Source organism: Oncorhynchus mykiss, chromosome 3, assembly GCF_057628025.1.
Source record: "Oncorhynchus mykiss isolate SJ-2025 chromosome 3, ASM5762802v1, whole genome shotgun sequence".
NCBI classification, from domain to species: Eukaryota; Metazoa; Chordata; class Actinopteri; order Salmoniformes; family Salmonidae; genus Oncorhynchus; species Oncorhynchus mykiss.
Window position 1 is genome coordinate 41,834,393 of NC_143024.1, and position 23,108 is coordinate 41,857,500.

General features: G+C 48.2%; 1 protein-coding gene across 1 annotated transcript in view; it reads left to right on the forward strand.

The window, feature by feature from the left end:
* The window catches only part of LOC110504017 (forkhead box protein O6-like), a 36,169-nt gene extending 16,812 nt beyond the window's left edge, over positions 1–19,357 (forward strand). The window contains exon 2 of the mRNA XM_036973797.2: positions 16,912–19,357. Within this exon, the coding sequence (XP_036829692.2) occupies positions 16,912–18,630 (1,719 nt within the window). The 3' untranslated portion in view covers positions 18,631–19,357. The remainder of the gene's footprint in view (positions 1–16,911) is intronic.
* The last annotated feature ends 3,751 nt before the right edge of the window (positions 19,358–23,108 follow it).

Genomic DNA, 23,108 nt, shown 5'->3' on the forward strand with positions numbered 1-23,108 from the left:
CCCTCTCCTTTCATCCTCTTTTGATGTCCTGTTTCATCTCTCCTTCTTTCTCTCCTTCAGTCATTATTTTATTACTACAACTAACATGATAAACGCCTCGTTTTTCTTCTCGGTAAATGCCAGTCTTAGAGTTGTGTCTGTCTGACGTCTTCCATTGTGAGTCCGCGGCCTATAGTTGCTATAGTCGCCTGTGACCACATCCAGTCTGATGTATCCGGGAAATAACCATAAAGTGTTCTTTGGCGGTCCCTGTAAGAGAACCTTTATGGTTCTACTAAAGAAGAACCTTTGGTAAAAAGGATTCTACGTGGACCCCAAAAAGGATTTTCCTACAGGGACAGCTGTATAACCTTTTACGGTTCTATCTTTTTAGTAAGAGTGTACCAGAGAGCTTCAAGGATTGTTCCAGACTGAGGTCTTGGCAGGACTTGACAGCTACACCTACCATAAAGATTTTTGACAATGGGGTGCATCTCAGTAGTTTGTCTCCTTCTCTCGTCCCCTTCATTCGGTGGACACATTGAAGCAGGTTTAAACTGTTTGATCTCTCCTATCCTTTGTTTTTTCCGTCAGTACATACAAAAGGAGAGAAGGCTAGGAGAAGATGCTACTTCGGACTAATATACCCGGTATGTCAGACAATGCTACTTGAGTCTATTGAGACACGCCCCATGCGTAGAGGTAAGACGCTCAGTCATGTTGCTAACCTAACCTCTCCTTAGCTGTGTCCTGAGGCAGTGAGAGTATGGTAAAGGTCACTGCTTGTTCCGTGTTGTCCTCCTTTCCCTTGTTCTCTCCATTGCCTTGCAGAGGACAGGGAAGGGGGGATAGATAGGTCAGGGTTGGCATATGGATCCATGATCTTTTGTCATTTGGGAGAGGATTCAGAAGAGAGAGAGAGAACAGACGTGTGTGTGTGAGAGACAGAGAAGGAGAGGGAGATGAGGATGAGTGGATTAGAGCTTCCAAGCAGGACTGGAAGCCAGACTTGGCTGCACTTCAGCTACTCTGCGCACTTCAGCTCAAGTGTGCGTCCATTAGTGCACTCCCACTGCACTCAGAAATGCATACAGTCAGACACACACACACAGTTTTGTATTGCTATCCTTGTGGGGACCAAAGAATTGCTTCCCATCTAAAATCCTATTTTCCCTAACCCTAAATCTAACCTTAACCTTACCATAAGCTTAACCTTAACCCTATGTCTAACCTTAACCCCAAACCCCTAACCGTAAACCTAACCGTAACCCCTAAACCTAATTTGAATCCTAACCGGCACAATGTCCCCACTTGTCTGAATTGTCCTTGTTTTACTATCCTTATGAGGACTTATGGTACCCACAAGGATAGTTAAGCAAACACTCATACACACATATACACACACACACACACAAGCACACATCCACAAAATCACATATTCACTGTAAAATTCACACAGTATATAGCCTACTTTCGTGCAAATAAAAAAACCACAGGCACACAAAGACCCGTCTTCCCTACACATATACCTCATTTCACTCAAGTTCTACTCTGGTCTAGACTCACTGGTCTAGACTCAGTCACTGTATGTCACAGTTACTGTAAAACACACACACACACACACACACACACACACACACACAAACGCACAACCTCTCTTATCCCACCAGATTGCTCAGTGCTTCCTGACAAAATAAATAATTAAATGAGAGCAATAACAGCTTCCGAAAAAAGATCCCTCAATTAGAACAGAATGGGTGAATGGGGTGAGGCGGGGGCTGTGTGTGTGGGGGAGTGGTATTTCGGGAACTCAGACACACACTATTACATAAGGGAGACCGTGACCCAAGAAGGTTTTATGCAGTTGTGCGACGTTAATTTGTCCCCCCCTTAGCAATCAGCTTAGCAAAAGTATTTTCTAAAATCCTTACAAGTGATCCATGCAGACGGACCAACTGGGGAGGCAAATAAATCAGTGGTGTAGAAGAGAGGTGTGTGTGTGTGTGTGTGTGTGTGTGTCTGAATGTTATGAATGTACGTTTGTCATAAGGGAGAGGTTTTTGGGTTGTGTTACTCGTGTGTGTGTGTCAATCGGGAGAGCAGGCTAGGATGGTGGCTGGTGGGATGAACTCGTAGGTGGGAAGGTGGGACCTAGAAGGCCTGAGTGACACGCTGACAAGAGAATGGGGAAAGGGGGGTGATCAGATGCCGGCACTCTCGGGCAAGAGAGGGGAAGTGAGGGGGGGATTGACAGCTGAAACATGGTTGAGAGCTTGCAGTGTTGACAGATGTGTGTGTGTGTGTGTATGTTTGGAGGGGAGTGTGTGCAGTCTCAATGTGATTGCCTGTCTTTTGTACATGAGGCGTCTAGGCTGCTTCATCTAACCACCTTTTCACACTCCCTCGCTAGCCACTCTTATCATTCCATCTTTGTCTCAGTCATCCCTCAAATACACTGTTCAGTCTTGTAGCCTACTTGCCGAAACTCTCTGTCCTCTATCCACCCAGCCCAATTTGCACCTGTGCAGTCACGTGGTTCCCCAAGCAGCGAGTGGGCGTACATGCGTCTAATTTTCTGTCTGCATGTCATCTGAGGCTTGAGTCTGTTTCAGAACGCTATTGGCATCAGGCCAGATTGCATCACTTAGCCTCACTATGCTCCCGTGTTAGCGGGGCTAATGCTGGGCTACGCTAGGCAGCTCTGTGCCGGTCTCGCAAATGTTTCATAGGGACAAATGCAGCATCTCATCATCTGTTTGGGTGTTAAAATGCTAACACTACCACCGACAGATGTACGCTAAGAAATTATTCAACCTGCTAAGCAAGCAAGCCACCATTGCATGGGGGACAATTGGTCCCGGGTAGTGTTCATTATGACATGCTACGGAAAATGTTTCCAAACATTTTGCAACAGAAAACGTAAATGAGTGTTTCTTGTTGTAGAACTCCATGTAGTCCTTACCTGTTTCAGACTATTTTCATCCTTTTGGTACCTAATGAACATGACCCAACTATGTACAAGGATACAGGCAAATGTTTACCATTATCCTAGTAAATGTCATCCATGTTGTTTTCAACATTTAGCGTCGGGCAGCTCTGCACTGGGCATAGCCCCAGAGCGAAGGAAGGAGAACATTGGGAAAACAGTTGAGGAATGAAAGAGTGCGTAGTAGAGACGTGTGTGTGTGTGTGTGTGTGTGTGCATGTGCGTGTGCGTGTGTGTCCGTGTGTCAGTCTGTGTCTACGCATGTGTCTGAAGACATAGAGCAGTAGCTACGTAGCGCCGTGGACCAGAGTGCAGGCAAGTGACACTGATGGAGAAAGAGGGAAAGAGAGGAAATGAACGCGAAGGCTACAGGGTTGGAGAACATGGGGAGATTGGAACGAGGGAAGAAAAAAATGACGTGCAAGCAATCAGGAGAAAGTGGGAGCGATAGATTTGGAGCAAGGGAGAGATACAAAGCGATAATGAAGATGAAGTGAATGAACGGTGTGAATGAGGAGGAAAGAGATGTGGAGGGAAGGGGGAGTGGAGGGGGAGAGAGAGAGAGTGACAGAGGAGATAAGGGGGGGGGGGGCTGAGTCTGCTTTTACGGTGGGGTGATTACGTGACTGAGAGGAGAGTGCAGCGCCATGTATAATGCTCTCAAGACGGACATTAAGACGCGCTGCCCGACTCAGTCTCTCTCTGCCTTCTTTCTCTCCTGCGTTCCGTTCCTTCTTTCTCTCTTTCTCCGTCTCTGCTAATGATCCACGCGTCTTGCCACACAGCCGGGCTGAGTGATACCCACTGACAGTACCACTCAGGCGGAAACTCTGCAGGCCCCTTCTCGGAGAAGCGGCGACACACACACACACACACACACACACACACACACACACATACACATACACACACACATACATACAAGCACATTCAACAGTACTAAAATACATAATGGTGCTTTCATCATCATAATCATGGTGCTTATACAATATATATCCTGTATGCCTTATAGCGACCCGTGTATGACTGTAGTCTGACTCTATAATCCCCATTGGCCTATGCGGTCACCCCGCCACACTCCCCTACACAGCCCCGTATGCCCTCGGGCAGTATGACCCCATACATCCTACTACATCCCCTTACAATCCTGCACAGCCCCATACATATGTCTCAGTGCAGCATAAGCCCATACAGCCCTGTACACCTCCTGTGAACCAGGTCTCATTTTCCTGCCCTAATCCGGCCTGCCCATACATCTTTACCCAGACCCATAGATAGACCGTACGTCCCTACCCAGACCTATAGATAGACCATACTTCCCTACCCAGACCCATAAATAGACTGTACGTTCCCGTGCAGCATGACCCCATTCATCCATACAGTCTCATACAGCCCCATACAATCTAACATAGACCTATTGAACCCTTATGAACCAGGTCTCATTTCCCCGCTCGAACTGTAATCCGGTAGGCCCGCCAGACATAACTGCTGCCGAGAGGGAGAGGTTAGGTCAAGAATTAGGTCATAGGCCCAATAGGAGCCCACTCCTCCAATTAGCGAGTGGATTAAGCAGTGGAGTGTGTGCATCTGCGTCAGCACGCTGGCAGCTCCAGCCGTTCCTAATCCAGACACGGCCTCTATGGTAACTGAGGGTCCTGGGAAGACGAAGTAACCCACATTTCTCATTCTTCTGCTCACTAATCCCCTCTCGACTTCACAAACAAAAAAGGTGATACATTCAGGTGCTGCCGATTGCGTCTCGTACACTTTGAGTTGAGGAGAATGCTAGGGTGAGTTAAGGTTCCAATAGTAGTTGAAGTGGTCCTACTTTCAAAACGTTCCTGCACGGTTCACAGTCAATAAGTAGCCTCGAAAATCCACTGAATTGAAATGTTTTCACTTTTGCTTTACCTTTTCCATTTATTTTGTCTCCTCTCAATGAATCGGGGATTGTGCATAAACTTGTGCATAAACTTCTCAGCGACCCGTGCGACCCGTGTCTTCAATGTGGGGGTATACCCCAAATCTATTACCCATTTGGTTTTACGAATCCAATCAACAAGGCCGAAATAGTGCATTGGTTTTCTAGTGAGAGACTCTCTTGAAGTAACACTGCATCACTTTCAGATACTCTCGGGCTACCTGTGGTCTGGCCTGTGTGGTTTTCTTTACAGCCCTACAGCTGATACATTCTATATGAAACATTTCTATGTTTACATTCTATATGAGGCATTTCTATGTAAGGGTTTTGGAGACAACATTCAGACTACTGCAGTTGCATAAAAAAAAAAAAGAATGTACCCCCTTTTCGTGGTATTCAATTGTTAGTAGTTACTATCTTGTCTCATCGCTACAACTCCCGTACGGGCTTGGGAGAGACGAAGGTCCTTCGAAACACAACCCAACCAAGCCGCACTGCTTCTTAACACCCGGAAGCCAACCCGGAAGCCAGCCGCACCAATGTGTCGGAGGAAACACCGTGCACCTGGCGACCTTGGTTAGCGCGCACTGCACCCTGCCCGCCACAGGAGTCGCTGAGACAAGGATATCCCTACCGGCCTCACCCGGACAATTGTGCGTCACCCCACAGACCTCGCGGCCGGCTGCGACAGAGCCTGAGTCCGAACCCAGAGTCTCTGGTGGCACAGCTGCGATGCAGTGCCCTAGACCACTGCGCCACCCGGGAGGCCCAGACTATTGCAGTTTTAATGTTGGTAGGTTATTTATACGTTTGCCTGCATGTACAGTATGTTCATTTTGACATGAACGCTGTGTGCATTCATTAAAGCATAAATGTGTAGTTTGGTGTAGTTCCCTTAAATAGCCCTAGAACTGAAACTTCAGTGTACAGTATAGCTCTGAGGGGTTGTGTGGGTAAGAGGGTTATCAGTCAGCACGCACCAACAGGAAGAGCGCAAGGTAGATGGATGAGAGAGCGGTGGAGAGACATAGATGGAGAGACAGAGAAAGGAAGGAAACAGGGAGAGACAGAGAGAGGAAGGAAACGGGGAGAGACAGAGAGAGGAAGGAAACAGGGAGAGACAGAGAGAGGAAGGAAACAGAGGGAGAGACAGAGAATGAGAAATGGAGAGGGAGAAAGAAAGATTGAGGGAACAAGAAGAGGAATAGTGGGGATAGTCGTAATGAAGTTTTCAGGAGCCTCTTAAAAGGTCACGGCATGTCTCTACATCCCCCACCAATACCGCACTCCCCCCCATCGCTATCTATCCCGCCATCAGCCCCCCCCCATCTGTGTCCATTAGCCATTCATGAACCCACTCATAGCCACTCATTAGGGAGGGAAGGGGTTTGAAGCGATTGCATTCAGAGGAGAGGAGTCTGTGACCGGAGCATACTGATTAATATTTCAGCGTCTCCCGTCGAGGAGCTGAGAGCAAGTTTTTCCCCGCTTATGTTGTAGAGTAGTGCGTTTCTCTCTCTCTCTCTCTCTCTCTCTCTCTCTCTCTCTCTCTGTTGTAGAGTAGTGCGTTTTTCTCTCTCTCTCTCTCTCTCTCTCTGTGGTTGGCTGCTCTCCCATTCTCTCTCCCACGCGAGTAAGAGATTGAGAGAACGACCCCCCCCCCCCCTCCCCTCTTGTTTTCCTCTCATACACTCACAGACAAATGTACAGACACACACCACCAGACCCTAACTCAAACTGACTTAATTGGGCTCTTTTTGTTTCGGGAAATGGAGGCAGAAGGCAGAGGAGGAGGGGTGAAATCCCTCCCATTCCACTTTTCCTCCTAACTCAGAGGGGTATCTCTCCTTCTCTCATTAGTCTAGACAGTGAGACAAGTTACCCCAGCAGACAGGGTGTTCTGTGCCCTTCACCACCGCCACCCCCCATTGAGAATCAAACTAGGCAATAAAGCTCCTCATTCATACAGTAGGTTGGCACTTCCAATCTTGAGGGTCAAGCAACCATAGAACTAGAATCCATTTCATTTCCATGGAAGCAACATGGTTCATACATTTTTCACTACGAAAGGCACTCTTACTGTATGTGTATGCACTTCAGTGTTAAAGGCAAGGTACCTTGACCTATGAACTCAGCATTATCACTTCGCTATATCACTCTCTGTACTCCGTTTAAGCAATCTCGGAGGCCTCTCTTGAGGGATGAGTAAGTCCTGAATGAGCACTCTCTTACTCTATAGTATGGGCTTCTGTTTTTGTGAAGGAATGCTGCTATGGTATGTTTCCTTGAGTATGTTGTGTGGTAGGTTCCCATTGAGCCGTTGTACTGTATGGTTGGATATACAGCTTAGCTGTATGTGAAGTAGAAATCATTCATTGTTTGTTCATTCTCATGGACTGAATTTTCAGGAAGTGGATGGAATGGGCTCACTGGACATTTCCTTTCGTGGGATAGCCGGAGGCAAAGTTCATTCATGTTCATGAGTTGCGTTGGGTGATTGGTTGAGCCTTCTTGGGTGTGTGATGTCACACAGATGCGCTGCAGAGCTGTCTGTTTAGCTTGGTCACCGGCCTAAGCAGTAAGCACTGAATGACTTGGGGAACCCAACTTCATTAATTGTGAAATAAATTGAAGACTCACCCATCTATTTTAGTTTCACTGTCTTGTCATTCACAAAAACAAGTCCACTAATTGTTATTTTTACCTTTACACAAACTGTCTGCTGCTTGATATGAGCAAGTTGACCCAAATCTATCAAATAATAGGAAATCCACGATTAGTTGGCGAGCTAGCTAGCTAGCTACCTTTCAGTAATTTCGCTATCCTCCTAAATGCAGTGGTCAGTGGATAAACTAACTATGAGATGAACATATTTAGGTGAAAACGAACTAGTAGCCAGTTGTTGTTGTCCATGGTGGAAGCATATCTAACCGGCTGTCTCCTGAAGCCTATGTGACCTGTCTATGTGCCTGGTGAACTCCCGAGTCTGGACGCAGTCTAGCTAATGTTAGCTAGTTTCATAAGAAAACGGCTGAGGTGACTAGCTAACGAGCCCTCCTCGGCGGCAATGTTTTTGGGGTGTGGGAATATTAGATATAACGGTCAGTGAAGTTGGTGGTTACTACTGGTTTTAGATTCGAGGGGAGAGACATTGGCCGTCATTATTTTGTGTTTCGGTATGGGCTCGGAGTGATGTCACACAGAAGGCTCAACCAATCACCCGGCGGCTATCACTGGATGGCCATATTGGCTCAAAGAGACGGCGGTAACAATTCGTTTACATAAAGGAATGTCTCAAGATGGCTCCATGGTTAACAAACGCCGCCATAGTTAAGATCCCCCAACGTTCTCCATTCACACCAAAATTCAAGACCCTCTTTGATCCTCCTTTGTTCTCTTTTCCCTCGTTCCTTCTGTAGCTGCCTTTTCTTGACCTAAGATTCCACATATACACTTACCTTTTTCAATGTCATGTGTAGGCGTACATCATAGGTGGGTGTAGCTTTCTGCATCTCTGAATAAGTGTGTATAGCATGTGGTGTATATTGTTGAGGAGCAGTGGTTGGTGTGCTGCACAGGGCGTTTAATGAAGTTCCCCAACACCTCTCCCCTATTAGACGGGTGCCCTCTACCTCTCCCTACTTCACCCCCCCCCCCACCTCTCTCCTTAGCTGCCTTTCCCTCGGGGGATAGTTGGCAGGGAGCAGGCCGGCTGCTATGGCAACAAGGAGCCTCCCTCTCCCACAGGTCTCCTTAGCAACTAGTAGCTTGGCATTGCGGTAATGAGCGTGCCCACTGTGCCAGGCTCTTTGTGAGTGTGTGTGTGTGTGTGTGTGTGTGTGTGTGTGTGAGAGAGAGAGTGTGTGTGCGTCTATTTTGTTTGCCAGTACGTGAGAAGATGAACGTGTGAGGGAGAAGCTGTGTATTATTGCGTGACTGATGCATGTGATATACGTGTAGACATGCCTGAGTTTCGGTCTTCACATCATCTGCACCTCACAAGTCATGATGGATACCCTACTGTGTGTGTGTGCGTGTGTGCGTGCCTGCCTGCTTAAGATGCATCCGTGCATGTCTGCGTGCGTGTCTTTCTGAATCTTTGGACGCTTCCATCTGATTGCGATGATCATTAGTCTCTGCGCTATGAAATTGCAAGCAATTAAAAGGGGACTATTCTATGAATTTTGCATGCCATAAGGCAACCGCTGCCGAATGAGTTCCCTGCTCTGCTGATATGAAATGAAAGCCCGAGAAATGATGTTTATTAAAGTCTGATCAGAGGTGTGTGCTGACCTTTAGAATGCGGGAAATGAGATTGTTATTATTATGAAGGAGATTATGTTGTAGAGTGAGAGGAGGAGAGAATCGCATCCGCATTGATTCCATTGTTGCATCATCTGTTTCTTTGTGGCAGAGGGTGGTTTCAATATAATCAAATCCACACTCCGCCTGTGGGCCGTTAAAAGACCTGACTCAAGCACACGCACGCACGCACGCACACACACACACACACACACACACACACACACACACACACACACACACACACACACACACACACACACACAGAGTATACACACACACACACACACACACACACACACACAGAGTACACACACACACACACACACACACACACACACACACACACACACACACACACATACAAACAAAAAGCTGTAAAAGCCTCTCTCTAGAAACGTGCATGACAGCATGATGGCAGGCCCGGTGGAAAATGTGCGTCTGATGGATCCCCAGACTTTAGTCGAAGTGTGAGCTGTGAGCAGGCCCCACAGGTGGCCCAACCACTACACCTGTTTTGTGAACCCTCACAGGGGAAAGCGAAGCCGAACTCCCATAGCCCCTGTGGAAAACCATACCCTCTTGCACGTGCCCACCTTGTGCCCTCCCTGGCTCAGGTTTTACCCACGTTTGGCGTGGGCGTCAGACGTGATTACGAGCCCAGGCGGAGGCTTTCGTCGCGTGGGTGTCATAGATGTCGTGTCCCCCTCACGCGGACCAACTGGAAAGCCGCCAAGACCGCCCTGGCATGCCGTGGTGGATTTTCCGATCCCCTATCCTGGTCTCAGATGGTCTGCTAATCTGTTAGCGGCTATTTTTAGCCGCCAAAGCTCGTGCAGCCCTTGATCCACAGTTCCACACCCGACCGCTAACCATCCCCCTTGGTGCTTATAGAAGTATACAGGCAGTGATTTGCCAGGGACTGGCTGCAATTAGAACACAGCCAAGCAGGAATCCCCCATCAATTCCATTACACCATCTCCCCACAGACTTCCTGACTGTGGGCACCATGGCACATGGCAGCTCAAACTCTCAATTGACTTTCCCTCTTTCCCCTTTGGAATGGCACTGAGGGGTGTGTGGGATGATATAGCAATTCTGAAATTGATTTGCATTGTCGTAAGAGGGGGAACATGCCTTAGTAAGGCTCTAATGGCAATGGTTCTCCAGGCTATGTCTTAGGTACAGATAGTAGCCAATGGTCTGCAATGTAGCTCAGCCTGGTTCCTAACCTCGGTTTCTGACAGGGCTTGCCGTGACTACACAACTAGACCTACTTGATAATTCCGTGACTATGGACATACATTGGACCATGGCAATGAGGATGGCATTATACATGACAACTTTTTTTTGTCATTCAGCCGACGATCTTCTCCAGAGCGACAGGAGCAATTAGGGTTAAGTGCCTTGCTCAAGGGCACATCACCAGATTTTTCACCTAGGCCTTTTGGTTACTGGCCCAACGCTCTTAACCGTAAGGCTACCAGCCGCCCCTATGGCATGTGGCGGCTAAGTTGGTTTCTCTCCTAGTAAGAGGTCTTCGTTTTTTGAATCGTTCCAATTTGGGCACAGTCCAGGAATCAGGCTTGTCCATCTGCCCATCTGTCTCTCCTTAAAGTAGGCTCTCCTCCTCTAAAGGGATTTGAATTGTCGTCTGACTTTGGGCTTCCTTCGCAGGCAACAAGATCTGTGTTCCTGTCTGTACCTGTGCCACTTGGGATAGCGTGCTGTATCTGCTTTGTTCCGTATAGAGCCATATTTTATCTACCATTAGGCCCTTCCGTCCCCTTGAAGCCCTCCCATCCCTCCACTCCACCCCACCCCTGCAGACAGAGAAGGCTGAATGCACCAACCCCCCGATTCCCATTAATCTATGCGCCTCTAAATTCTTTATTTCCCTTCAAAGGGGGACAAGCCGAGCTGTGACATCAATCACGGGAAGCGAATATTTAGCCAGTGCTAATTTCCATCAATAGCCTGGAGACAGGCTTAGCTGACAAAACTCATTCCTTTGCCTGAACAAAACTGCTTGTGTTTGAGCCTCCACCCCCCCCCCCCCCCCCCCCTTCTGCAGAGGCACAAACAGGCATCACAATAAACACAGCCAGAGCCTCTCCTGGTCCCCCTTGATTTGTGCTTATCTAATGAATGGTGTGCTATGAAGAGATACCCATAGACAGCAGAGGAGCATAATGGCTGCTTTCTGTATGAAATGGGATTGATAAACACCGAATGAGTACATGGCGAATGGCGGTAAACAGCTTCCAGACAGACGCTCGTCTTTGCAGAACGAACATGCCAGTCATCCAACCCTTTTAAGTTATTTGAACCGGGTGAGTGGTTTCTTTTGGCGTTCCCATGCGAACCCTCTTGTCTTTGGGCTCGTCACTCGGTTCTATTTGAATGAGTACACCCTCTCTACACAAGACGGGCCCTGTACAGTTTGACCTGTTTCTTCTATCCCCTCTTGTGAGTATGTGGGGGGTAGAGGGGCCCCATTTTGAGGGCAGCCCATTGTGTGGCTCGGAGGGTTCTCACACACTGGGCTCTATACTATACCTACCATTCCCACCCCCTTACCCCCCTCTATCCCAGCTGCCCGCCTTGCCAGTCAAGCCAACCCAGACGGTCTATTGCCCCACCACCCCGCTCACCACAGTCTTAATGGCAGATTGCTACCCTGGGAGTGGCGGCACAGGGGACACACATTGGCATTGCGCCAGGCTGGGCAACTGGGCGCGTTCACCCTACTCACACTAACTCACACGGGGGTTCCCTCGAGCAAGAGCATTGGAAAGGAGCCATAATCACCTTCACAAGGAGAGTCCAATAGAATATCTTCCTACAGACAGGCAGACCTTGATGTGTCTAAAGCCAAGCCTTAGCATTGAAGGCTATTAAGTTGAATCGATTCTCCAAGTCGAACTGCCTACTCCAGATTCCAAAAATCAAACTCAGTGGGTGTGTGGAGGGAGGACTGAGCAGGAATCAATGTGAATGGCCAGAACGCTGAGGGGCAAATTAAAGGGTTTGAAAGAGAATTATTTACCATGACCAGGGCCCGTTTTGTTTTTGTTCATTCTCGGAACATGAACAAAAGCTCGGTCGATCCAAAACAGGAAGTCTTGTAGTCTCTATTGGATTGACTTTGAACAAGTACCCCTGTCTTGGAAAAAGGAAAAATCCCTTTCTGCTGCTCTGAGGCCACCTGTGTCGGAAAGAGAGTGAACGTGTCCGATTTGAGCGGGTTAATGGGTCTTAAACTTAATCTGCGGGCAAAGAGGCTGTGGTAGAGTGGCTTGGTACAGAGCGAATGAAGAAGACGTAAGTCAGGTATCAGGATCGTGGGCTCTAATGAGAGTTGATCTCAAGCCGATTGTCTCTCTGGGGCCATCGGAGTGCCACACCATAGAAATAGAATTACTAGAAAGGGCAATTCCCATTCAAGTCAATGTTACTTATGTGAAGGGTGAACCGGCTGCCGTATTGAATGTAGCCATGAGTGTGCTGTGAACTTGATGTGGTCTGAGGGGCTTTACCATTCTAGTAATTATATTTATATGTGCTACACAGTCTTCCACGGGCTACAATTGTTCTATAAATCGGACAGATGCCCTTTTCACAAATAACAGTGCAAGGCTACTGAAAACCCGTTGTTGTTTAAAAACCCACTGTGATATATACATTTCCATAGAAGTTTGATTTGACAACAGCAAGTCTGTTTACTTAAGTCGGATGGGATCAGGCAATACATTTGTGTCTTAGCCTTCCACAATATGTATTGTATCAATGGGCCTGATTTCAATAGGAGATCGGACCAAGGGTTGGAATGTGTGTTCCGTGTCATTGTGTGTTTTTGTGTGCTTCCCTTCATTTGTCTGGTCCTGAAAGCCAGGGGGCTGAAGAAACATTTTATGAATATTTAATAGAGAATAATGTTTTCAATTTTATTCGGTTGTAAGCCTGTGGGGAGAAGTATGGAAAAAACCACCCTCAAGGACAAACTCAGAGTGAGGCATTCCGCTTAGCTCTGTCAGATAGGAAATTGAAAGGGTGGTTGTATTTACATGGCCTTGTAGATCATGGCCTTTCTTCTCATTGTCTTACATGGACAGGTTGCTTAACAAAGGAATCTCCGTAGTCTGCCCCCTCATCCTCCTCCTCCCATTGGATCATACGATGCACACGATGACCTGACAGTGGACGGTGTGAGACGCCCAGCTGGGAGTGCCCCTGAATCAACTCCAGGATTAGCTCGGGATTGTCTGGGATTACTCAGGATGGAGCGGGATTAGCACCGGCTGCCTGCGACTGCCTGTTTTAGGGGTGTGAGTGAGTGGGGCATGGGCCGGCCATATTTCCCCTGACTCAGGCCGAGATTGGGCGAGAGGCCAGGGCTAGGCTACACCAACACAGGGAGGGACACCTGTAACCTGGCAGGGCTATTCTCAGTCCCTAAACCCACACCCAAACAGGATGACTACTACTGAGAAACCCCGGGTTTGAAAACAAAACAGAAAGGCTGGCAGACAGGAAGCAAACAGCTAGCTGACTACGCCATCATGGCCAACTTACCCACGCGATGGCTGTGTCCCAAATGGCACCGCAGTCCCTATATAGTGCTCCACTTTTGAACAGAGCCCTATGGCCCCTGGTCAAAAGTAGTGCATTATATAGAGCATAGGGAGCCAGTTGGGCACACAGCCAATCCCTTAAATCTCTCTTAAGCAGGTGGATTCAGGATTCATCAGATAAAGAGGGCATGGGGATGATGTTCAAATCCCTCTCCCAAGTCTATTGCGGGGGACTTTTTTTTGATCCTACATGCTACGTTGGGAACAGATCAGATATCATACGCGGTAGCGGCTTCAACCGGTCTGGTCCCATTGAAGGAGGTTCATTTTCATTCGGCCTTCAATCAACCTGTCATCTAACCTGATGGAGAGCATTTGTCATGATCTGGTGTGGGAGAGACAGGTATACCTTTTTTACACTAGCGGACCGGACTTTGCTGAGCCAAGCTGTTTGAGCTGGTTGGGTATCCTCCATAGTTGCTTGAACTGTGCCGAAAAGATCCATGTGAAAAGAAAATATGTGAGCCAACACAGTACAGTTCCGGTCGGCACGGTAGTGTGAAAAGGGTAGTAGTCGGCGCAGGCACGTAGTCGCCCGCCCCTAACCGCCGACCGGGCATCCCCGACGGACTGGCATGGCCCAGATGCAAGAAACACTGCTTTGAGTTAGAGAGAGAGCTGCAGCATCAAACAACCATCTCCCCAATCCCCCCCCCCCCCCCCCCGCCGCTACCCTTACTCTGCCTCCCTGCTCTACCCACCACAATATCATATACTCCCTCTCCTGCACGTTTACCAACAGTTGCCATGGTTACCCGATGCTCGAGGTGTCACAGCGAGACAACCGAAGGGAGGCATTCACAGATCACCTGCATTCAGTCAGTCGCCGCTTTTCAGTTGGTGCTCCACAATTTGATTTGTGTGTACTCAGACTGTGCCATTCGCCCGTGAATACAAATGATGTGCGACACAATGGACGTTGTACCTCAATCTGAAACAATGGAATATAGTACTATAGTGCCAATGTAAGGCTTAGCCACACTATGTGCTTTGGTTTCATTTTGCCGTTCAAGTTTCAGAATAACGCCTACAGCAAAAGCAGAACAGAACAACTATTGTCAGTCAATATTTATCAGTGTTCACTTGGCCTTCACTTGGCCTTGAAGAAAAAGTCTAATACACCTACAAATTGTTTTTGGAATGAGAAAGTGAATGAACAGAGTCATCTATTGAGAGTTTGTCACGGAATTTGAGTGTTCCAAAAAAGAAATGTGGGGAAAGAAATGGACAGAAAATGTGAAATCTTTCTCTCAGCGGTAAATAATGACTGCAGTATATTAACAAACACAGGAGACGTGGAGAGAGGGAGGAAAGAGGATGAAACGAAAGGAGAGAAGCAACAAGTTTGCAGACCGCTTAGAGAAGAGGAGGCTATAAAGATAGAGAGCGGTGATAAAAGAGAGAGATAAAAGGGTAGAGAGAGAGAGAGAGGGGGGGGGGGAGAGAGAGAGAGAGAGAGAGGGGGGAGAGAGAGGGGGGGGAGAGAGAGAGAGGAGAAGGTGGAGAGAAAGAGACGGTTATAGAGAGACAGAATGAGAATAAGGCGATAGAGAGAGTCTGTGTGGGTAGGAGGTGGTTGGTGGGCTCCATCCGTTATCCCTGGTAGCTCCTAGCTCAATCTCCCGATCCATCTTCACATGGTTGGTGCTGGGCCAGAGTGGCAGCCACATCAAACACAATCCCCAGCCAGGCACATCGAACCAGGGATTAGTTTACATCTACCAGGCAGAGGAGAAGAAGTGGTGAGGAAAGAGACAGAGGGAAGGAGGGAGGAATACCCTCCACTTCACATGAGATGAAGTGGACGTAGTGTCTTCAGTTCAGACAATCTTTGGCACTCTCACATGATAGATTGTACATAGACTCTGGCTCACTCCAGTTTAGACTACAGAGTGAAGAATAGATTTTCACGAGTCCTACTGTTTGGTAAAGGCACAAGTAGCTAGTTTGTAGACGCCATGATGGTGAATAGGCAGGAGAGTTACAGAGAGACTGGGTCACTTTGTAGACTACTGAGGGGTATACCACGAAGCATGATCAATGAGTTAGCCAGCTAACCTAATCATTCTGAAAAAAACGTAAAACATTTTTTGAAAGATAACCTTGAAATGTACATGGTCTAAGTTGACTCGACAACCAGAAACACATATTTTAGTTTCGATGTCTTAATGACGCAGAAATGGGTAGCTATTATCGGGTTGCTTATCAAAGTTAGCTGGCTAACTCATTTATCCGGCTTTGTAGTATACCCCTGTGGACTACCTACTCGGCAATTGATTTATGGGCCCATTTTTTTCTAAAGTGATCTATCTGGATTTCGCCTATCGGATAGGATTAAATTGATAAAAACAGAATGGACTATTAATTGACTCTACGCATTTACTCATATCCGGTAGTTGAAATTCGGACAGATAACTTCAAGACAAACTGGGCCCTGGTGTCTACGGTTTAGAAGGCCGACAAGGTACTAGCAAGTCTTTTGTGGCCCCAGGATGGGGAGTGTAGAGCGGCTCTATGAGCATAAACACAAACTGTCTGGTACGTATTGATCAGCGAAGCTCTTCTTGGAAGGGGAATCCACACACTCCCCAGTGGCATCAATGTGTGTGAGATAAACCTTTAAACAGTCATCAGTATGGAGCAGCAGGCTTGGGATCAGATTGGCAGGTTGCACGTCGTCAAAGTCGCTGGCACTCTAGTTTCCTCTCCGACAGACAGTTGTTTCATATGAACAGGGGTCATATGCATACTTGATTCAGCTGATGTCTACAGGTGAGGAGTTCTGGGACACGCACAAAGGCGGCCAGTACTCGTAGGCCTGAAAGTCACACGCTGTCCTCACCCAGAGCTAAAGTGTGACGTTAGTTGGCAGCGGTGGGATCCAGTGTGTTAAACGGTGAAAATGCTTACCGTACATAATATGATAAACAATGTAACGTGCCCTCTAAATCAATCTCTCTCTCTCTCTCGCCCCCTCTCTCACTCTCTCTCTCTCGCCCCCTCTCTCGCTGTCTCTTGCCCCCCCTCTCTCTCGCTCGCCCCCCCCCCCCCCTCTCTCTATATATATATATCTCTATCTATGTCTGCAGAACTCCATCCGACACAACCTGTCCCTCCACACGCGCTTCATCCGGGTGCAGAACGAAGGCACGGGTAAGTCCTCCTGGTGGATGCTCAACCCTGAGGGGGGCAAGATGGGCAAGGCCCCTCGCCGGCGAACCGTCTCCATGGACAACAGCACCAAGTACCTGAAGAGCAAGGGCCGGGTCAGCCGCAAGAGGGTGGGCAGGCCGGGGATTGGTTCTGGGGCTCAAGTGGGGCTCCAGGCTTCCCCTGAGCAGGGTAGCCCACCGGGGAAGGTTCTCCCAGGCAACATAGGGGGAGCTGGGGGTGTGGAAGGAGAGTTTGACGCCTGGACGGAGCTCCACTCCCGGGCTAGTTCGTCTACTTCGACCCTGAGCGGGCGCCTCTCGCCCATCCTGGCCGAGGTCGAGCTGGAGGAGTCAGAGGAAGGCGGGCTCTCCTGCTCGGCCTCGCCCCACCTCTACCCCTCCCCCTCATCCAGCGCCCGTTCCCCGGCCATGGGGGCTGCGGGAGGCCACTGTCCACCCGTGGAGCAATTGCCCCAGCTGGCTAATCTCACGGGGGCGATCAGCCTGGAGGAGAGGCTCCTGGAGGAAGGCTACCACCATCATCATCCTCACCCAGCGGCAGGCCACAAACTTCCCCCGGTCTATCATTACAACCCTGGGGTTAAAGGTCAGGGGACGTACTGCGGCGCAGTCTACAGCCAGGCTGGGATGGGCATGCTGCACCACCACTCACCCATGCAGACCATCCAGGAGAATAAGCCTGCTAGCTTCGGCGGCACCATGCGGGCCTACTCAGGGACCAACGCCCTGCAGAGCCTGCTGACAGGAGGCCCCGGAGTTCCACAGCAGTACTGTGCCAAGGACATAATACTGGGCCAGGAGAGAGATGACCACCCCATGATGGGGCCCTCCACGAACGGAGTGAGCTCCACCCGTCACAGCCATCACTCCGGACACAACGGACATGCAGCACACAGTCACAATGGCAGCCACACAAACCACAACTCGGCTCACAGCCACAACGGCCACAACGGTACTCAGAGTCGTAACCTCAACCCTGTGACCAACCACAACCACAACTCTCCTCATCTTGGCCACAACCTCAGTCAGAACCACAGCAACCACACAACGCACACACCGACTCAAGCCCCAGCCCCAGCCCTGGCCCCACGCATCAGCAGTGGCCACCTCCAGCCCTACAGCCACAAAGCCCCCTATCTTTACAGCCCCCCGTCCCACGCCCACCTCCCCGCTTCCACCACCCTGCCACCCAACCCGGCCGGCATGCTGGGGATGCCTCAGGACTCCTGCCACCTGGCCACCGCCCCCCACCCCTCGCACCCCTGCCACAACACTTACCCCAGCCCTCAACACCAAGGAATGGGCAGTGGACTGTACCACCACCAACGGGGCATGGTGGGAGGTGGCACAGGAGGCAGCTACCATGGTAGCTCATACCACCAGCCTCACCCCCACGAGAGACTACCAGCTGATCTGGACCTGGATATCTTCCACGGGAGCTTGGACTGCGACGTGGAGTCCATCCTCCTCCACGATATCATGGACTCCGGAGAGGAAATGGACTTCAACTTTGACAGCTCCTTGGCCCAGGGGGTGGGGATGGGGATGGGGATGGGCGTGGGGGTGGGGGTGGGCATGAGTGGACTGGCAGGTCCTCAGCAAGCCCACAACAACCAGAGCTGGGTGCCCGGCTGAGATGTTTCCCGGAGTGCTTCCGGGCAGGCCTCAGAAAAGACTCCACTACCCAGAGTGCTGCAGGCCAGCCCTCACCGCCCCTCAGATAGACAGACTCCACCCCCTCCCCACTAACATGTTGGGGAGCACTGTGCTTGACTGTGTCATTCCTGGACTGAAAACAGAGGAGATGGGACAAACACTGTCACTCACTTCCCATACCTTTCTATGTTGTGTTATAAAAAGCCCCTGTCCCTCCCTGCCCGGACTCCCTCTGGATATTGTAGCTCATGTCACATTGGTTTTTCTCACATCAGCTGTATACTGTGATGACAATCTCAACTGTGTTGTTTCCCAACCTTGTTCCTTTCTCATCTACTATCATGAGACCTGAACTCACCAAGCACTTTAAAAAAAAGTGGGTCAGACTCCACAGCTCACTCACAAACAGACCTGGGTTCAAATACTATTCAAAATCCTTTCCATCACTTTATCTGAGCTTGATTGAGTTTGCCTGGTGCAATGGAACCAATAGAATTGTCGCAAAAGTGCAAACCCCGCCTATCTTGCGCTCCAGGCAGACTACAGCAAAAGCTGAACGGATTTTAAATATCTCAAATGGTATTTGGACCCAGGACTGCTCACGTAGAAGACAAATTCATGCAGAGTTTGGCTGTTTGCAAGGCGGGTACGGTATTTGACATATCATTTTGCTGAACAAATAAAGAAAGTGCAAGAATCAGAATCTGTAGATACATTTGTGGGATAGATGTATAATGGGGGTTGCTATGCTGCTACGTTTACTGCCAGTGGGAAGCAGGGAAAATGTCAGCAAAGATTTCTGATTGATTGCTTATTTGGTCTCTTTGTCGTTGGCTCGTATTAGTCAAATTCTACATTTTGGGAAAGACTCTTACAACAACCTGTGCCTCCTCACTGACCTAATTGAAAACTATAATCTGGTGCTTTACTTGACTGTGCAAGTCAAAATGTATGTTATATTAGTCAGTTGCATTCTGTCATTATGTCAATTGATTTAATCTTCGGAATATTCAGAAGAGAACATTTGAAATGGCGTATCACCTTGCCTCAACCAGGGTTTATTTTTTCTTTGTGGCGCCAGCTTTTTTTCTTTAGCTTTTTTCATTTATTTTTTTGCCCCTCTCTCTCCTTTCTTTAACCTCTCTCTCTCTCTCTCTCTCTCTGTCTCCTTTCTTTAACCTCTCTCTCTCTCTCTCTCTCTCTCTCCTTTCTTTAACCTCTCTCTCTCTCTCTCTCCTTTCTTTAACCTCTCTCTCTCTCCTTTCTTTAACCTCTCTCTCTCTTTCTCCTTTCTTTACCTCTCTCTCTCTCCTTTCTTTAACCTCTCTCTCTCTCTCCTTTCTTTAACCTCTCTCTCTCTCTCTCCTTTCTTTAACCTCTCTCTCTCTCCTTTCTTTAACCTCTCTCTCTCTCTCCTTTCTTTAACCTCTCTCTCTCTCTCTCTCCTTTCTTTAACCTCTCTCTCTCTCTCCTTTCTTTAACCTCTCTCTCTCTCTCTCTCCTTTCTTTAACCTCTCTCTCGCTCCTTTCTTTAACCTCTCTCTCTCTCTCTCCTTTCTTTAACCCCTCTCTCTCTCTCTCTCCTTTCTTTAACCTCTCTCTCTCTCTCTCTCCTTTATTTAACCTCTCTCTCTCTCTCCTTTCTTTAACCTCTCTCTCTCTCTCCTTTCTTTAACCTCTCTCTCTCTCCTTTCTTTAACCTCTCTCTCTCTCTCCTTTATTTAACCTCTCTCTCTCTCTCTCTCCTTTTCTTTAACCTCTCTCTCTCTCTCCTTTCTTTAACCTCTCTCTCTCTCCTTTCTTTAACCTCTCTCTCTCTCTCCTTTCTTTAACCTCTCTTTCTCTTCTTTCTTTAACACTCTCTCTCTCTCTCCTTTCTTTAACCTCTCTCTCTCTCTCCTTTCTTTAACATCTCTCTCTCTCCTTTCTTTAACCTCTCTCTCTCTCTCCTTTCTTTAACCTCTCTCTCTCTCTCTCCTTTCTTTATCTCTCTCTCTCTCTCCTTTCTTTAACCTCTCTCTCTCTCCTTTCTTTAACCTATCTCTCTCTCTCCTTTCTTTAACCTCTCTCTCTCTCTCTCCTTTCTTTAACCTCTCTCTCTCTCTCCTTTCTTTAACCTCTCTCTCTCTCTCCTTTCTTTAACCTATCTCTCTCCTTTCTTTAACCTCTCTCTCTCTCTCTCTCTCCTTTCTTTAACCTCTCTCTCTCTCCTTTCTTTAACCTCTCTCTCTCCTTTCTTGAACCTCTCGCTCTCTCTCCTTTCTTTAACCTCTCTCTCTCTCTCTCCTTTCTTTAACCTCTCTCTCTCTCTCTCTCTCTCTCTCCTTTGTTTAACCTCTCTCTCTCCTTTCTTGAACCTCTCTCTCTCTCTCCTTTCTTGAACCTCTCTCTCGCTCTCCTTTCTTTAATCTCTCGCTCTCTCTCCTTTCTTTAACCTCTCTCTCTCTCTCTCTCTCTCTCTCTCCTTTCTTTAACCTCTCTCTCTCATTTCTTTAATCTCTCTCTCTCTCCTTTCTTTAACCTCTCTCTCTCTCTCTCCTTTCTTTAATCTCTCGCTCTCTCTCCTTTCTTTAACCTCTCTCTCCCCCTCTCTCTCTCTCTCTCCTTTCTTTAACCTCTCCCTCTCCTTTCTTTAACCTCTCTCTCTCTCTCTCTCTCTCCTTTCTTTAACCTCTCTCTCTCTCTCCTCTCTTTAACCTCTCCCTCTCTCTCTCCTTTCTTTAACCTCTCTCTTCCACTCTCTCTCTCTCTCTCTCTCTCTCTCTCTCTCTCTCTCTCTCTCTCTCTCCTCTGCCAAAGGAGACAGAGTGATCATCCCTCAGACCGACCCATTAAACTGGGTCTTGATTGAAATTCAGCATCTTGCTTTTAATCTCCAAAGTGATGCTGCGGCCATGCATCATTATCGGGAATCTAAACGCAACAGCCTCCCATCCCTCTCTCTCTCTCTCTCTCTCTCTCATCCCTTTCTCTCTCACCCCCGCAGTTGTCGCTAACGTAATGTGCTGACTGATAGCCGTGATTAACGCCTAGTCATCCTGGCCCGAGGGAGACAACGCCGTCCGTTTTTGTCGGTTTGTCTGTTCGGAAAGGGCACGGGTGGGAAAAAGAACACCACACAAAATAAGTAAACACAGGTTGATAGTAGGTCAAGAGACGAGAATCACATGATCATGTCCCTTTCCCCAGTCCTTGTTGGGCGTGTGTGTCTTAAACGGGTAGTGTGTTTGTGTCGTAAGTCATCCGCTTCGTCATCGTCATCTGTATTTTGTGTTCCCTTGCACACGTTATGAGGCCGTCTGACTGTGTTTTGGGCCCGGTGGGAGTTCTCTGGCATAAGGTACTGTACATATAGGCGGAGAGGGGTAGAAAAGACGACGAAAACAATCAGCCAATCAGATTGGCATTCACCTCTGTCAGACAGGGTTGTTGTTCCTTCCTACCTTCCTTCCCCTCGTCTCCACATTCAGCGTGTTTCCCTTTTTTGTCGTCGTTCTCTCTTGTTGTCGTTGTAACGTTGACGTTCTGAAGGGACATACAGGGTGGATACGGCATGGTAATGTGTGAAGGCAGATATCGGGATTGTGACCCCCGCCCCCTCCACACCCTATACTCTAGGCTACACCCGTCCCTATGAATTGGACCACGGTGTCTGTGTATATGTGGGGAGTCTACTTACTGTAGCTCTAGCCACCACACTCTAGTTCCACACAAAGCCTCGGGACAGGAGAGAGCCATGGGTCATGTTCATTAGGGCACACGCAGAACACCGTTGCGAACTGTCTTAAAGCGCTTTGCAATGGAAACCCAAAAATGAGTGTTTCTTATTGGACAAAGTCCAGGTTGTCCCGCTCCGATTCTGTCAGTTTTTGTTTGTTTGATGCCTAAAGAACATGAACCAGCTCTCCCGTCTCCCTCAGTAGACACGCTCTGCTGTGGACTGTACTGAGTACTTCTAACAGGAATGTCCTAAAATGTACACCGTACCGGGATTTCCTAACATGTACACCGTACAAGGGACATATCATTACAGCCAGAGGGCAAGTATGGCACGGACTATCAGGCCCTATCCTCGAGATCAACATCCTTATTCTAGGATGTCGTCTCTTGTTCAATCTCAGTCTGTGAAGTATGTGTGGAAGGTCTTGGCGAAATGTTATAGCCTGCGCTAAAAAGGTTTAGTGACGCCCCGATATTGGAAAATAGAGCTATATATAATATAACATTTTATTATACACATATTTATTTATGAAAGAGGTGGGTCTTTGTCACCCCTGAGTGTGGTAGTTTGTGAGCCAACTCCCATTTCCCTCCCATTTGTTTGGTCTTTGTTTCCGCGTCACACTTTCTTTATAGTTGTAAGGATTTTATTTTGTACAAAAATCTATATATTGAGGATATTGTATAATAGTTTTTAAACTCAAAAAGGAATTATTAATTTTGTCGTCTTTCTTTTT